Source organism: Schistocerca gregaria, chromosome 4 (genome assembly GCF_023897955.1).
Source record: "Schistocerca gregaria isolate iqSchGreg1 chromosome 4, iqSchGreg1.2, whole genome shotgun sequence".
In the NCBI taxonomy this organism is placed as follows: domain Eukaryota; kingdom Metazoa; phylum Arthropoda; class Insecta; order Orthoptera; family Acrididae; genus Schistocerca; species Schistocerca gregaria.
The window spans coordinates 563,692,383-563,708,524 of record NC_064923.1 but is presented as its reverse complement, the minus strand read 5'-3'; the positions used below and the strand labels follow the sequence as shown (position 1 = coordinate 563,708,524).

Below are 16,142 nucleotides of genomic sequence, written 5' to 3'. Positions count from 1 at the left end.
ACATGTCAAAGATGGTATTCTGAAATGTGTTCCTTAATTTACGAGTTTTATTTGTCGACATTTGAGCGTGAGAAATGCTACTGTAGTACCTGATATACGGCAAATACTGTCGTAATGTCTGGCACGATTTAGAGCGCTATAATTGTCACTCGAGCGCTTAGAATCTTCGCTTGGAAACGGTAAATGAAAGGAGTTCATGAAAGCCACTGGTTTCACATTATTTCTGGTGATACTGGATTTTGTAACTACGCTAAAGCGGGGCGATGTCACGTATTAATATACGCATTAAATTGAGCCTTCCCTTTCTTTCTATCTCGTTTCACGTTCGTTAGAACTAGGTGGAGTCAGTTCCACCTACGACGGAAAACTTGTAAGTTGCAATACCATATATATACACGCTATTCATTAACTTTCACATTTGGAACCAACCTACATTGACCTCTACATCTATACTCAGCCCACTATTACAGTGTGTGGCGGAGTGTACTTCTTATACCTCCGTCATTTCGCTCCTTAATTGTTCATTTCACGAATGGTGTGTTCGATTAACGACTGTTGTTAAACCTCCGATGAGCTCTAATTTCTCTGAATCCCTGTCGTGTCTTTTCACGGGACGTATGCAGGAGGAAGCAGAATCTTATTATATTCTTAGAGCAACAAACGCTCTACAAAGTTTAAAGTAACCTTTTCGTCATGCGCTACAAACTCTCCTGTATCCTCTACTAATGGGGTTTGATGAGCATCACTGTGACGCGTTCATACTTGTTAAAAGAATCCGTGACGAAACTCTCCGTTCTTTGTACATGTTCTCTCTCTCTCTCTCTCTCTCTCTCTCTCTCTCTCTCTCTCTCTCTCTCTCTCTCTTATATTATCCACCCTGATAAAAGTCCTATAGTAACAAAATGTTGGTAAGTAACACTCTGTATCTTGCCTGAGCACATAGGAGTTACAATGCCGAACGGGAATTATATATAGCTAGAGTCCCATCAGAACTGCGCTTGCATGATGACCACCAGAGCAAGTTTTGCTGTCAGTCTGGGAAAGGTTTAGTTGCTACCGAGGATTCATGTGGTGGAACCGCGGTGATGTCCATAGGCCTGCATTTGACACTTATTAGTGAGGTCTCATCCAGGAGATTCTACACGGAGCGCTTTTGAGTAGTAAACGCATTCGAATTAACTGAGAAACTTTTCCCTCCCTTTTCAAATGGTTCCAATGGCTCTAAGCACTATGGGACTTAACATCTGTGGTCATCAGTCTCCTAGACTTAGACCTACTTAAACTAAGGACATCACACACATCCATAACCGAGGCAGGATTCGAACCTGCGACCGTAGTAGCCGCGTGGTTATGGACTGAAGTTCCCTTCTGGTATTAGAAACAATGCAGAATGTGACAGCTGGTACAGCTGGTGCCTAGGACTTTAACTAAGTGATTCAGCCACCTCTACCTATGGATTTTATACAGCCCGCAGTACCTTCAAATATCACCAGCAAGACTTTCATTTTCTCTTTCTCACTGTGCACAAAGCACAAGTGCCTAGTTTTTGCATTTTAGTATGAGTTCATAGAAGGGCTTTGAACAGTATTTATTATGTTTTAAAATTACTTTCAGAAACATCAGTGTATAATAGTTGCTGCCACATTCCAATAGACGCGTTGCCAACAGCTGAGTGTGCTGGGTTCGAATCATATCATTTATTTTGACAGCGCAATACGGTACTAATGTATTTAAATTTAGACCGTTCGTTCATCAATTTATCTGGTCTCTTCGTCTTCCGTTCTAACATCTCACATTTCACTGTGTAAGGCGCAACATTCAGAATTTACAGAGCATTTCCTTTCCACAAATGTCGTGTTGGTATTCCACGAATCAATCATGTCTACCAAGAGCTGACACTAGTCGAACTATGAACTGGTTACCGTCCTCTATTTAGTCTTTGTTCTGATTTTACATAGGGTGATTCTGTGACGATATTATCGACTTCCAAGGATGATGGAAGAGTACATGTTTCGGTTTGAGGTAAGGGACCCTGATCTGGAAAAGACAGAGTCGAAAGTTATAAATGAAAATCGTTCTTATATCTATGGCAATGGATCTCTTCTACTTCAAGCTCTTTCCTTTCCATATTTTGAGAAAAGGGAATGTAGATCAAACGTAGTAAACACGAGCTCTAAAATGCGCGCCTTAAGAGGTACGAGCACTTGTTTTGTAGAAGATGTGTGTTTCGCAGTAACAAACATGAACAAGTGCTCGTAGTTCTTAAGGTATGCGCTTTAGAGGCCATGTTTACTGGACATATTCTGTTGGTTTTTTTCGTACAAAAATATGAAAAGCAAAGAGCTTGCAGTAGAAGAGGTCCACTGTCAGAGGCATCAAAATGATTTTCACTTATAGTTTTCGTTTCAGTCTTTCCCGGACCAGGGTCCCTTGACTCAAATTGATATACTAGGGTAATCCCAAAAGTAACGTCTCCTATTTTTTTATAAGTACATAGACCTGTTTATTTTTACAATGGTTTACATCACTTTACAGCTTGAACATTTAGCTATTTTTCGACATAATCGCTATTTCTGTCGATGCAGTTTTGTAGACGCTGTGGCAGCTTTTGCATGCCCATGTCATACCACCTCGCCGCCATGCTGTTCAGAAAATTATGAACTGACGTGAGTGTTTCTTGGTCTCAGGCGTAAATTGGTATGCCCAGGTTTCGTCACCCAGAAAGTTGTCCTGTTCGGATGCAAGGCGGTGAAGAAATGCGCGGGAAGCATCAACTCGTTGCCGCATGTGGTCCTCAGTCAGCATTCGTGGCACACACCTTGCACACACCTTCCGGTAGTTTCCGTTAAAATTCTGTGAGCGGTGCTTCGGGAAACCTCAGGAACCAACGTGCAAAGATAATCCAGGATGATCCGCCGATCTTCACGCATGCTTAGCTCAACCTTCAACACTGTTTCCTCAGAAATTGGCAGTCTCTCGCTCTTTTCTTCGTCGTGAATTTCGGTCCGATCAGCTGCAAACTGTCTACACCACTTATGAAAATTTTTGACATCCATGCACGGCTTACCATACACTTCCGTCAATTGGCGATGGATTTCAATCGGCGCAGTGCCCTTTTGCGTTCAAAAACCGAATAATTGCGCGCAATTCGCACGTGACAGTAACATCCAACGAGAGCTCCATTCTCAACGGCTGCCAAGCCAAGACTGAGCGCCTCAGCGCGGCTTGCTCATGTTTACACACAGCGCGTGAAGCACTCTTCATTAACAGTGTGACCAACTCCCACACAAACAGAGCTCTGTACTTTAAAAAAATAGGAGCCCTTACTTTTGGGATTACCTTCGTATTTACTCTTCTCCGCCGTCTCTGGAAGTCTGTAGCATCATCACGTAGTTACACTGTAGAATCGACTAGTTCTGTGGAAGAGATACTGTGCTGTGTTTTCGTTTTGGACTCTGGAGCGTGGACAGTAAAGCGTGTGTTGTCTGTGTTGTGTTGGCAGACGTGGAGGAGGTGGACGCAGCGTCGGTGCGACTGCACGACAGCTCCGCCCAGAGGCCCACCATCGTGCGTCGCAGGTCAGTATGCCGCAGTAGTGTACCCTAGTTAAGTACAAGGTGTACAACTTTGCTTCCACCGTTTGCCGATAGGCGACCACAACGGTAAGTAGCAGTCGAAATAAACAGATTGCAGACGTCAGGCAGTTAGCTTGGACCGCGGTCCACATAACCTCATTCAAACATTAGTCGATTTGTGTCTGCATCATAAACTTGTTCTTGATTGAAAATGTCAGTTTACGAGCCTAATTCTCGTCATTTGCGAGAGGTGTTACTGTCATGTTTCAATATGAAGAAAACAGAGACTGAGTCTCATCGAATGTTCTCAAGTACATATGGTAAGGACGCTATTAGTGAAAGGGTCATAGTGTCATGAGTGGTTTCAACGCTTCAAGAACTGTGTTTTTAACGTCGTAGACCGGCATAGTGGTGGAAGAGAGAACGCTTTCGAAGATGCAGAATTGGAGACATTGCTGAGAGAACAATTGCGTCAAACTGAAGAAGAATTGGTACGATTAGTGGGGGTGGCACAGCAAGCCATTTCAAAACGCCTCAAGGTTATGGGCATGATTCAAAAAGAAGGAACTTGGGTCTCGTGTGAGCTGAAACCAAGATACGTTGAACGGAGTTTGTGTGTCTGTGAACAATTGCTTCAGAGGCGAAAACTGAAGGGATTTCTGCACCGCATTGTGACCGGGGACGAAAAATGAGTTCATTACGATAACCCTAAAAGCAAAATATTATGGGGATATCCCGGCCATGCTTTCACGTCGACGGCCAAACCGAATATTCACGACTACAAGATCATGCTCTGCATTTGGTGGGAACAACTCGGAGTCGTGTACTATGAGGTGTTAAAACCAAGTGAAACAATCACAGGTGCTCGTTATCGAACGCAATTAATGCGTTTGAGAAGAGCATTAAAAGACAAACGGCCGCAATACAGCGATAGGCACGATAAAGTGATTTTGTAACACGACAATGCTCGACCGCACGTTGCAAAAGAGGTCAAAACGTTTTTGGAAACGTTAAAATGCGAAGTCCTACTCCACTAGCCGTATTCTCCAGGCATTGCACCCTCTGACTAATCACCTGTCAGATCAATGGCGTATGTATGGCCTGGCTGACCGACATTTCCGATCTCACGAAGAAGTCACAAATTGGATCTATTCGTGGATCGCTTGGAAAGATGAACAATTTTTTCGACGTGGGGTTCGTACACTGTCGGAAAGATGGGAGAAAGTAGTGACCAGCGATGTAAAATACTTTTAATGATACATGTGTAACCAATTTTGTTTCATTAAAGCCTCAAATGTTCGGGAAAAAACGGCGGAAACGAAGTTACACCTTGTAGCTTAGGCTATATGTTACAGCTTTTATCGTTGACAGGACTTTTTGGTACATAATTTGAGAATTAACACAACATTTTCACGTTTTCAACTTTCTTTACAAATACTGATATCATGCATACAGTCCACGTGCACTTTTCTATAAGGCTATAGTGGGGGGAGAGGGGCTGGGGAAGGGCAGTTGTCGTTAAAGTGTGACCTGATTCAAATATTCGTGCAGCCTGCGGTCTACCTGTTTAGTAATAATATGCATCTATCAACTACCAGCTGAATCCAAGAACATCAACTAACGTTAAAGGCTTCCTGAGGGTATAGTTTTCCTGCTCATTACAAAAAAAAAAATACTTACAAAGACAATGATATTTCAGGACGTACTTAATTGTAAATGACGTTTCTGAAGTCGGCCGTGAGCTAAATAAAGTTGGTGGCTTACCTCAGGAACAGAGGGTAAGCAGTGCGGCCACGGCGGAGGGTGTGGGAGGAGGAACGTTTTATTGTTGGTCTACCAGTATTGCCAACTCACCGGCGTGGGCGACTCATGGCGATCAGCTGCTGTGGTATAAATTTTGACACAGAGGTAATATGGATTCGCGAATGCACATTACAGAGATGGTCGTCTTCAAATGTGGTACATAATTGTAGCAAGGACAATGATATTACATTAAGACTATTATGGTAAACCACAATGAGTAGAAGAAAAATGGCATTCAAAACATTTAATAAAGAATTACTGCTATTAATCGATGATTTATCCGCTCACGCAGTCAAAGAAACACTTCGTCAGACAATTAAGCCAGTTTCACACACACAACTAATGTGGCACCACAGCTTGTGCCTTCCTGCAGTTGCATAGTGAGTTATTGTTCACACCGGACACCACAAGTTCTACGTAGTTGCACAGTTTTCACTATGGTGGCACCCGAAATCGTATTGGCCCGTATTAACGATACAATGCAGGCTGAGGCACTACAACTGTGACAGGAGTTAAATATAAGGAAGAGGAAACCCCAAATGTTGAATCCGAAAACAGATTCGCACAGGGGTAAATCAGGGTCCACAGACACATTTTTAAAAGAAATAATACTCGGAGTCGAAAATGCTGCCTGCAGTTGCAAACTAACCAACAGCTGGTATGTAAATGTCATCTGGAGAGATGCTACTCTTGCATCTTATTGTATTCGCTTCTTTGGTTATGCGTATTAAGTTTATATATTTATTCGATCAAAAATCTTTTAAGATTTTGAATACGCCATTGGTTTGCACGCACACACGCACACAAACACACACACACAATGCTGCAGAAAATCAGACATAGGTTGCAGTTCTTGTAGTTCCAGAAGCTGTGAAAGTGTATCTGTCGACCATTGTTGACACTTTTTTCAGACAAAAATGAAAACATGCTGAGATCGAATGGAGTACAGCAGCAGTTGTCCACGATAACTGCGACAAAATGCTCGTGTTTCGAAATACTACCACCAGGGACCAGTGGTGGAAAGAAAGCGGTCCAACAAAGTACAACCAGGCAAAACTTTCCGTACAATGACAAAAGTGGCGTCTATTAAGTTGCGTCACTAAAAACTGGGATTTCACACATGCAACTGCAGTATGCCACTAGGCTGGCGACACATTTGTTGCGTTCGTGAATCCGGGTTTACAGTATCACAACTTTGGGGTCACTGAGGGCGGTAGCAACCTGAACCAGAGAACAGCCGACACGATGTGTTCCGAACGGTGCCGACGGTCGATACTTGGGGCTTGGCGGGCTACTCATCGCCCATTTACTATAGCTAGTCTACCGGGGGCTCATAAAATACTAAGACATGTAGGTCACCAAATAATAACAAGATCGTAACATACACAGCCCGAGGTGCCATCCCACAATGTCAGTATTGGCTTTTGTGCAAAAATGTTGCACAGTCTTGTTTCATGACCCGCCACGGCTTCCTCTCCTGTGCCAATTTTTTTTTATCTCAGATTAACACCTCCAATCAACGTTCTCAATTACTTGTTGTATATATTCCAATATCTACTATCCACTCCTCCCATCGGTAGCATGGAAGTTTTTTCCTGATATCTTCCTTAACGCAGCATGGTGCTCCTTTTTCTTGTGCAATGGATCCCAGCCTGTGGCAATCATCCCCTGGAGTGTAAAACGTAATTTCTGAGCGGTAAAAACAAAAAGATTCAATTGTGTTCTGGTCACGAAACTAAAGTGTTTTTAAAAGATCATCACCCCCCATGAACCATGGACCTTGCCGTTGGTGGGGAGGCTTGCGTGCCTCAGCGATACAGATGGCCGTACCGTAGGTGCAACCACAACGGAGGGGTATCTGTTGAGAGGCCAGACAAACGTGTGGTTCCTGAAGAGGGGCAGCAGCCTTTTCAGTACTTGCAGGGGCAACAGTCTGGATGATTGACTGATCTGGCCTTGCAACATTAACCAAAACGGCGTTGCTGTGCTGGTACTGCGAACGGCTGAAAGCAAGGGGAAACTACAGCCGTAATTTTTCCCGAGGACATGCAGCTTTACTGTATGATTAAATGATGATGGCATCCTCTTGGGTAAAATATTCCGGAGGTAAAATAGTCCCCCATTCGGATCTCCGGGCGGGGACTACTCAGGAGGATGTCGTTATCAGGAGAAAGAAAACTGGCGTTCTACGGATCGGAGCGTGGAATGTCAGATCCCTTAATCGAGCAGGTAGGTTAGAAAATTTAAAAAGGGAAATGGATAGGTTAAAGTTAGATATAGTGGGAATTAGTGAAGTTCGGTGGCAGGAGGAATAAGACTTCTGGTCAGGTGATTACAGGGTTATAAACACAAAATCAAATAGGGGTAATGCAGGAGTAGGTTTAATAATGAATAGGAAAATAGGAATGCGGGTAAGCTACTACAAACAGCATAGTGAACGCATTATTGTGGCCAAGATAGATACGAAGCCCACACCTACTACAGTAGTACAAGTTTATATGCCAACTAGCTCTGCAGATGACGAAGAAATTGAAGAAATGTACGATGAAATAAAAGAAATTATTCAGATAGTGAAGGGAGACGAAAATTTAATAGTAATGGGTGACTGGAATTCGAGTGTAGGAAAAGGGAGAGAAGGAAACATAGTAGGTGAATATGGATTGGGGCTAAGAAATGAAAGAGGAAGCCGCCTAGTAGAATTTTGTACAGAGCACAACTTAGTCATAGGTAACACTTGGTTTAAGAATCATGAAAGAAGGTTGTATACGTGGAAGAACCCTGGAGATACTAAAAGGTATCAGATAGATTATATAATGGTAAGACAGAGATTTAGGAACCAGGTTTTAAGTTGTAAGACATTTCCAGGGGCAGATGTGGACTCTGACCACAATCTATTGGTTACGACCTGTAGATTAAAACTGAAGAAACTGCAAAAATGTGGGAAATTAAGGAGATGGGACCTGGATAAACTGAAAGAACCAGAGGTTGTACAGAGTTTCAGGGAGAGCATAAGGGAACAATTGACAGGAATAGGGGAAAGAAATACAGTAGAAGAAGAATGGGTAGCTCTGAGGGATGAAGTAGTGAAGGCAGCAGAGGATAAAGTAGGTAAAAAGACGAGGGCTGCTAGAAATCCTTGGGTAACAGAAGAAATATTGAATTTAATTGATGAAAGGAGAAAATATAAAAATGCAGTAAATGAAGCAGGCAAAAAGGAATACAAACGTCTCAAAAATGAGATCGAGAGGAAGTGCAAAATGGCTAAACAGGGATGGCTAGAGGATAAATGTAAGGATGTAGAGGCTTATCTCACTAGGGGTAAGATAGATACTGCCTACAGGAAAATTAAAGAGACCTTTGGAGAGAAGAGAACCACGTGTATGAATATCAAGAGCTCAGATGGCAACCCAGTTCTAAGCAAAGAAGGGAAGGCAGAAAGGTGGAAGGAGTATATAGAAGGTTTATACAAGGGTGATGTACTTGAGGACAATATTATGGAAATGGAAGAGGATGTAGATGAAGACGAAATGGGTGATACGATATTGCGTGAAGAGTTTGACAGAGCACTGAAAGACCTGAGTCGGAACAAGGCCCCCGGAGTAGACAACATTCCATTAGAACTACTGACGGCCTTGGGAGAGCCAGTCATGACAAAACTCTACCAGCTGGTGAGCAAGATGTATGAGACAGGCCAAATACCCTCAGACTTCAAGAAGAATATAATAATTCCAATCCCAAAGAAAGCAGGTGCTGACAGATGCGAAAATTACCGAACTATCAGTTTAATAAGTCACAGCTGCAAAATACTAACGCGAATTCTTTACAGACGAATGGAAAAACTGGTAGATGCGGACCTCGGGGAGGATCAGTTTGGATTCCGTCGAAATGTTGGAACACGTGAGGCAATACTGTCCTTACGACTTATCTTAGAAGAAAGATTAAGAAAAGGCAAACCTACGTTTCTAGCATTTGTAGACTTAGAGAAAGCTTTTGACAATGTTGACTGGAATACTCTTTTTCAAATTCTAAAGGTGGCAGGGGTAAAATACAGGGAGCGAAAGGCTATTTACAATTTGTACAGAAACCAGATGGCAGTCATAAGAGTCGAGGGGCATGAAAGGGAAGCAGTGGTTGGGAAAGGAGTGAGACAGGGTTGTAGCCTCTCCCCGATGTTATTCAATCTGTATATTGAGCAAGCAGTAAAGGAAACAAAAGAAAAATTTGGAGTAGGTATTAAAATTCATGGAGACGAAGTAAAAACTTTGAGGTTCGCCGATGACATTGTAATTCTGTCAGAGACGGCAAAGGACTTGGAAGAGCAGTTGAACGGAATGGACAGTGTCTTGAAAGGAGGATATAAGATGAACATCAACAAAAGCAAAACGAGGATAATGGAATGTAGTCAAATTAAATCGGGTGATGCTGAGGGAATTAGATTAGGAAATGAGACACTTAAAGTAGTAAAGGAGTTTTGCTATTTAGGAAGTAAAATAACTGATGATGGTCGAAGTAGAGAGGATATAAAATGTAGACTGGCAATGGCAAGGAAAGCGTTTCTGAAGAAGAGAAATTTGTTAACATCGAATATAGATTTAAGTGTCAGGAAGTCATTTCTGAAAATATTTGTTTGGAGTGTAGCCATGTATGGAAGTGAAACATGGACGATAACTAGTTTGGACAAGAAGAGAATAGAAGCTTTCGAAATGTGGTGCTACAGAAGAATACTGAAGATAAGGTGGATAGATCACGTAACTAATGAGGAGGTATTGAATAGGATTGGGGAGAAGAGAAGTTTGTGGCACAACTTGACTAGAAGAAGGGATCGGTTGGTAGGACATGTTCTGAGGCATCAAGGGATCACAAATTTAGCATTGGAGGGCAGTGTGGAGGGTAAAAATCGTAGAGGGAGACCGAGAGATGAGTACACTAAGCAGATTCAGAAGGATGTAGGTTGCAGTAGGTACTGGGAGATGAAGAAGCTTGCACAGGATAGAGTAGCATGGAGAGCTGCATCAAACCAGTCTCAGGACTGAAGACCACAACAACAACATCACTGTTATCACTATTTAGTAAGACCGTAATACTGGTTACATAAGTTCCCAATAATTTGAAATACTATCATTAATGCACAGCACAGTATGGTGGAAGTTACAGCTTGTATGAATATCTTCCTCGCATACACTACACACATTCTTTCTACCATGCATCTATGACAGTAAAATTGAGACATATGCTTAAATATCTCATAAAAGTGTCTTCTCAGAGCTGTAGGTAATTCCCGAAATGGACCAGGAAGTGATGCATTACTCACTTAGCAACAATAAACGAACTAATCGACAGCACAACACAACAGCAACTATTTAATGACTACAACACTACTGCAGTGCCTAGACTGTATTATTATTATTATTATTATTATCATTGCTGGCAGTGGTCAGACACAGCATTATCAACTTGAAATCTTCCAAGTTTCCAGCAACCAAGCGATTTACAGAGAGGAGACCTAAATACAGTACACAGATTTTAATTTGGTTGATTTTGAATGGCGATGCTGGTGTGGGTGAAGCAAGTGTCACTAGTGAGATGAGTGGTTCCGGAGAAGCATGTTTGATAATAAATGCCTATCCTCAATACGGATAGTTATCTTTATTTTCTGAGAAGGAGTTGTAGGTACCATTCGTGACGCAGTTTGAATCACTTCATCATTCATTTAAAAACGTTCGATAGAAATAAGCAGCACCACTTTCTCACTTATTCATTAGCTCGAGTTTCAGTAAAACAACTACGAAAACCAAATATCACTCGTCTTTCGCCAATTTAAAAACGAAAGCATTCAAAGAAAACTCTTTTTCATTCTGAAGTTTCATTAGGAGTCATTATTGATTATGATGATGATAGAGGTTGGAGGAGGGGTGGTACCAGCTAATATCTGATTTCACTCGGGAGTAACAGTGTCAGAAACCATGTGAACCACTGTTCTAATGAGTGGTTTATATATATACATTCCTTTTTGCGCTAATTCTACAATTCATCCTAGTTCTGCGGTACCATATTTCAAACGTCCCTCTTCTCTTTCTGCCAGCTTTCACAGAGCCAATGTTTGATTTCTAATGTATGCTGTGGTCCAAAAGGAAATTCCTCGAAATTTCTTTCTCAAGTTAAGACCTATGAAAGCAATATACTCCTTTTGGCTAGGAAGTGCCGTCTTTGCCTCCGCTAATCTGCGTCATATGTCCTCTTTCCTTCTTTCGCCATGCATTGCGTTTCGTCCAAAGTAGCAGAATTCATTCACTTATCATTAATAACCTTTCATCTTGAATCCGCAGACATTTACACTGCTCGATGTAATTAGTGTCCGCATTTCATGGTCTCGCGGTAGCGTTCTCGGTTCCTGAGCACGGGGTCCCGGGTTCGATTACCGGCGTGATGAGGGATTTTCACCTGCCCCGAGATGACTGGGTTTTGTTGTGTCGTCTTCATCAACATCATTCATCCCCATTACGGTCGGAGGAAGGCAGCGGAAAACCACCTCCATGAGGAGCTTACCTAGTACGGCGGTGCGGGTCTCCCCTACGCTCTGTCAAGAAGCATCGGACTTTATTTCTATTTTTTCCCCTGTAATTAGTACTGGCCTGGTTGGAGCTCAACCACTACAAAGGAGAGGGTTACCACTATAGTTACTGAAGGAAGTTTGATTATTTTTATGTTCGAAGACATACAGGAAATCTAGGGCACCAAGATACATTTTAAGCCGTATTTTTTATGATTTTCAAACGGAATATCATACATTAATATCCGTTTACGTTCATGGTACAAAGCAAGAGCAAATGAGTCGTCTTTCCCGAAAGTTTCTTCATAATTCCATTACCCGTGGAATAATAAAGCACGAGATCATATATAGTCGATAACTTTTCCTACCTGATCAAATGCTGCTGTATCAACACTTTAAGCGACAGAGAAAAATCTACATACCACTGGAAGTGCCATTGTTTACTAAGTACAGATTTTTCTCCTGAGTTATTTGTGTGAATATTTACGATCCCATAGCACATGGCTGCCACAGCAGTAAATAATAAATGATCAGTTTTATTCATTACTATCCCTTCAGAGTACACACTGAGAAGTATTTCATTGTTAACTCGGGAAAAAAAATTTGTCACTTAAAGGGTTAATTTATTCTATCTATATCCGAATCATGCTCCAGCTACTGCCGGGTCTGGGTGCTGACGAGTCCTCTCCATTTGGCTCGGTCCGCCCATCACTTTGTTCCTCCACTTGCTGCCAGGTCACACCTCTCCTTTCTACAGATATTTTCACTCCATTTTCCACCGTGTTCTTGGGCTCCCTGTAGGTCTTTTCCCATCCATCTTTAGTTCTTCCATAATTTTGGGGAGTCTCTGCCCATGCATCCTCTTAACATGCCCATACCATCTTAATCTCTTTTTTTTCATTTTCTTTTCTCATACTTTCTTGTTTAAGGTCCTTTCTAATCTCTACATTCCTTATTCTGTCCATTTTTGTTTTTCCCTTAACTGCTCTAAGAAATTTCATTTCCCCTGCTTGCAGTCGGCTTAAGTCCCTTTCTGTCATTGTCCATGTTTCTCCATCATAGGTGACAATAGGGAATTAATAATTCTTATACATAATGAGTTTTGCTTTTTCTGAAACTTACGTATTCCAAACCAGGTGTTTTATTGTTTGGTAGAAATTGCCTGCCTTCTGCAGCCTCCTATTAATTTCGTTAGTGATTCTTCCATCCCTAGATATTTCACTCCCTAAATAAGTGAAACTTTCTACCACCTTGAGGGGTTTCCATTCAAGGAAATATTTCCGTTGATCCCTTTCTCTCTTCCAAATACCATTACTTTACTCTTCTCTTTTTTTATTTTTAATCCATACCTTTTCATTATTTTCTTCTACGCATCAAGCTGTAACTGCACATCTACCTCTTTATCACCTCATATTATCATATCATCCGCAAAATCATCTTTCTGTCTTTTTGTTTTACTGTATCTTTAATTGCCCTATTTATTCCCTCCATCACAACATTAAAAAGTGCAGGTGATAGAAGACTTCCTTGTTTAACTCCTTGTCTTATTTCGAAGTATTCAGAGTTCCCCAATGGTGTTCTAATTCTACAATTGTGTCCTCTGTACATTGTCTTTATTACATTAATGTTGTTGTTGTTGTGGTCTTCAGTCCTGAGACTGGTTTGATGCAGCTCTCCATGCTACTCTATCCTGTGCAAGCTTCTTCATCTCCCAGTACCTACTGCAACCTACATCCTTCTGAATCTGCTTAGTGTACTCATCTCTCGGTCTCCCTCTACGATTTTTACCCTCCACACTGCCCTCCAATGCTAAATTTGTGATCCCTTGATGCCTCAAAACATGTCCTACCAACCGATCCCTTCTTCTAGTCAAGTTGTGCCACAAACTTCTCTTCTCCCCAATCCTATTCAATACCTCCTCATTAGTTACGTGATCTATCCACCTTATCTTCAGTATTCTTCTGTAGCACCACATTTCGAAAGCTTCTATTCTCTTCTTGTCCAAACTAGTTATCGTCCATGTTTCACTTCCATACATGGCTACACTCCAAACAAATATTTTCAGAAATGACTTCCTGACACTTAAATCTATATTCGATGTTAACAAATTTCTCTTCTTCAGAAACGCTTTCCTTGCCATTGCCAGTCTACATTTTATATCCTCTCTACTTCGACCATCATCAGTTATTTTACTTCCTAAATAGCAAAACTCCTTTACTACTTTAAGTGTCTCATTTCCTAATCTAATTCCCTCAGCAACACCCCGATTTAATTTGACTACATTCCATTATCCTCGTTTTGCTTTTGTTGATGTTCATCTTATATCCTCCTTTCAAGACACTGTCCATTCCGTTCAACTGCTCTTCCAAGTCCTTTGCCGTCTCTGACAGAATTACAATGTCATCGGCGAACCTCAAAGTTTTTACTTCGTCTCCATGAATTTTAATACCTACTCCAAATTTTTCTTTTGTTTCCTTTACTGCTTGCTCAATATACAGATTGAATAACATCGGGGAGAGGCTACAACCCTGTCTCACTCCTTTCCCAACCACTGCTTCCCTTTCATGCCCCTCGACTCTTATGACTGCCATCTGGTTTCTGTACAAATTGTAAATAGCCTTTCGCTCCCTGTATTTTACCCCTGCCACCTTTAGAATTTGAAAAAGAGTATTCCAGTCAACATTGTCAAAAGCTTTCTCTAAGTCTACAAATGCTAGAAACGTAGGTTTGCCTTTTCTTAATCTTTCTTCTAAGATAAGTCGTAAGGACAGTATTGCCTCACGTGTTCCAACATTTCGACGGAATCCAAACTGATCCTCCCCGAGGTCCGCATCTACCAGTTTTTCCATTCGTCTGTAAAGAATTCGCGTTAGTATTTTGCAGCTGTGACTTATTAAACTGATAGTTCGGTAATTTTCACATCTGTCAGCACCTGCTTTCTTTGGGATTGGAATTATTATATTCTTCTTGAAGTCTGAGGGTATTTGGCCTGTCTCATACATCTTGCTCACCAGCTGGTAGAGTTTTGTCATGACTGGCTCTCCCAAGGCCGTCAGTAGTTCTAATGGAATGTTGTCTACTCCGGGGGCCTTGTTCCGACTCAGGTCTTTCAGTGCTCTGTCAAACTCTTCACGCAATATCGTATCACCCATTTCGTCTTCATCTACATCCTCTTCCATTTCCATAATATTGTCCTCAAGTACATCACCCTTGTATAAACCTTCTATATACTCCTTCCACCTTTCTGCCTTCCCTTCTTTGCTTAGAACTGGGTTGCCATCTGAGCTCTTGATATTCATACACGTGGTTCTCTTCTCTCCAAAGGTCTCTTTAATTTTCCTGTAGGCAGTATCTATCTTACCCCTAGTGAGATAAGCCTCTACATCCTTACATTTATCCTCTAGCCATCCCTGTTTAGCCATTTTGCACTTCCTCTCGATCTCATTTTTGAGACGTTTGTATTCCTTTTTGCCTGCTTCATTTACTGCATTTTTATATTTTCTCCTTTCATCAATTAAATTCAATATTTCTTCTGTTACCCAAGGATTTCTAGCAGCCCTCGTCTTTTTACCTACTTTATCCTCTGCTGCCTTCACTACTTCATCCCTCAGAGCTACCCATTCTTCTTCTACTGTATTTCTTTCCCCTATTCCTGTCAATTGTTCCCTTATGCTCTCCCTGAAACTCTGTACAACCTCTGGTTCTTTCAGTTTATCCAGGTCCCATCTCCTTAATTTCCCACATTTTTGCAGTTTCTTCAGTTTTAATCTACAGGTCGTAACCAATAGATTGTGGTCAGAGTCCACATCTGCCCCTGGAAATGTCTTACAACTTAAAACCTGGTTCCTAAATCTCTGTCTTACCATTATATAATCTATCTGATACCTTTTAGTATCTCCAGGGTTCTTCCACGTATACAACCTTCTTTCATGATTCTTAAACCAAGTGTTACCTATGACTAAGTTGTGCTCTGTACAAAATTCTACTAGGCGGCTTCCTCTTTCATTTCTTAGCCCCAATCCATATTCACCTACTATGTTTCCTTCTCTCCCTTTTCCTACACTCGAATTCCAGTCACCCATTACTATTAAATTTTCGTCTCCCTTCACTATCTGAATAATTTCTTTTATTTCATCGTACATTTCTTCAATTTCTTCGTCATCTGCAGAGCTAGTTGGCATATAAACTTGTACTACTGTAGTAGGTGTGGGCTT

At 41.5% G+C, this 16,142-nt stretch overlaps 1 protein-coding gene across 10 annotated transcripts in view; it reads left to right on the top strand.

Annotated features, from left to right (window-relative positions):
- The window catches only part of LOC126267989 (uncharacterized), a 905,571-nt gene that overhangs the window by 312,721 nt on the left and 576,708 nt on the right, over positions 1–16,142 (top strand). For all 10 annotated transcript variants that reach the window (XR_007549061.1, XR_007549060.1, XM_049973342.1 and 7 more), the window contains exon 13: positions 3,503–3,578. Coding sequence is in view for 8 of the 10 variants with exons in the window: in XM_049973342.1 (XP_049829299.1) it covers positions 3,503–3,578 (76 nt within the window). In the remaining 2 variants the exon portion in view is untranslated. The remainder of the gene's footprint in view (positions 1–3,502; positions 3,579–16,142) is intronic.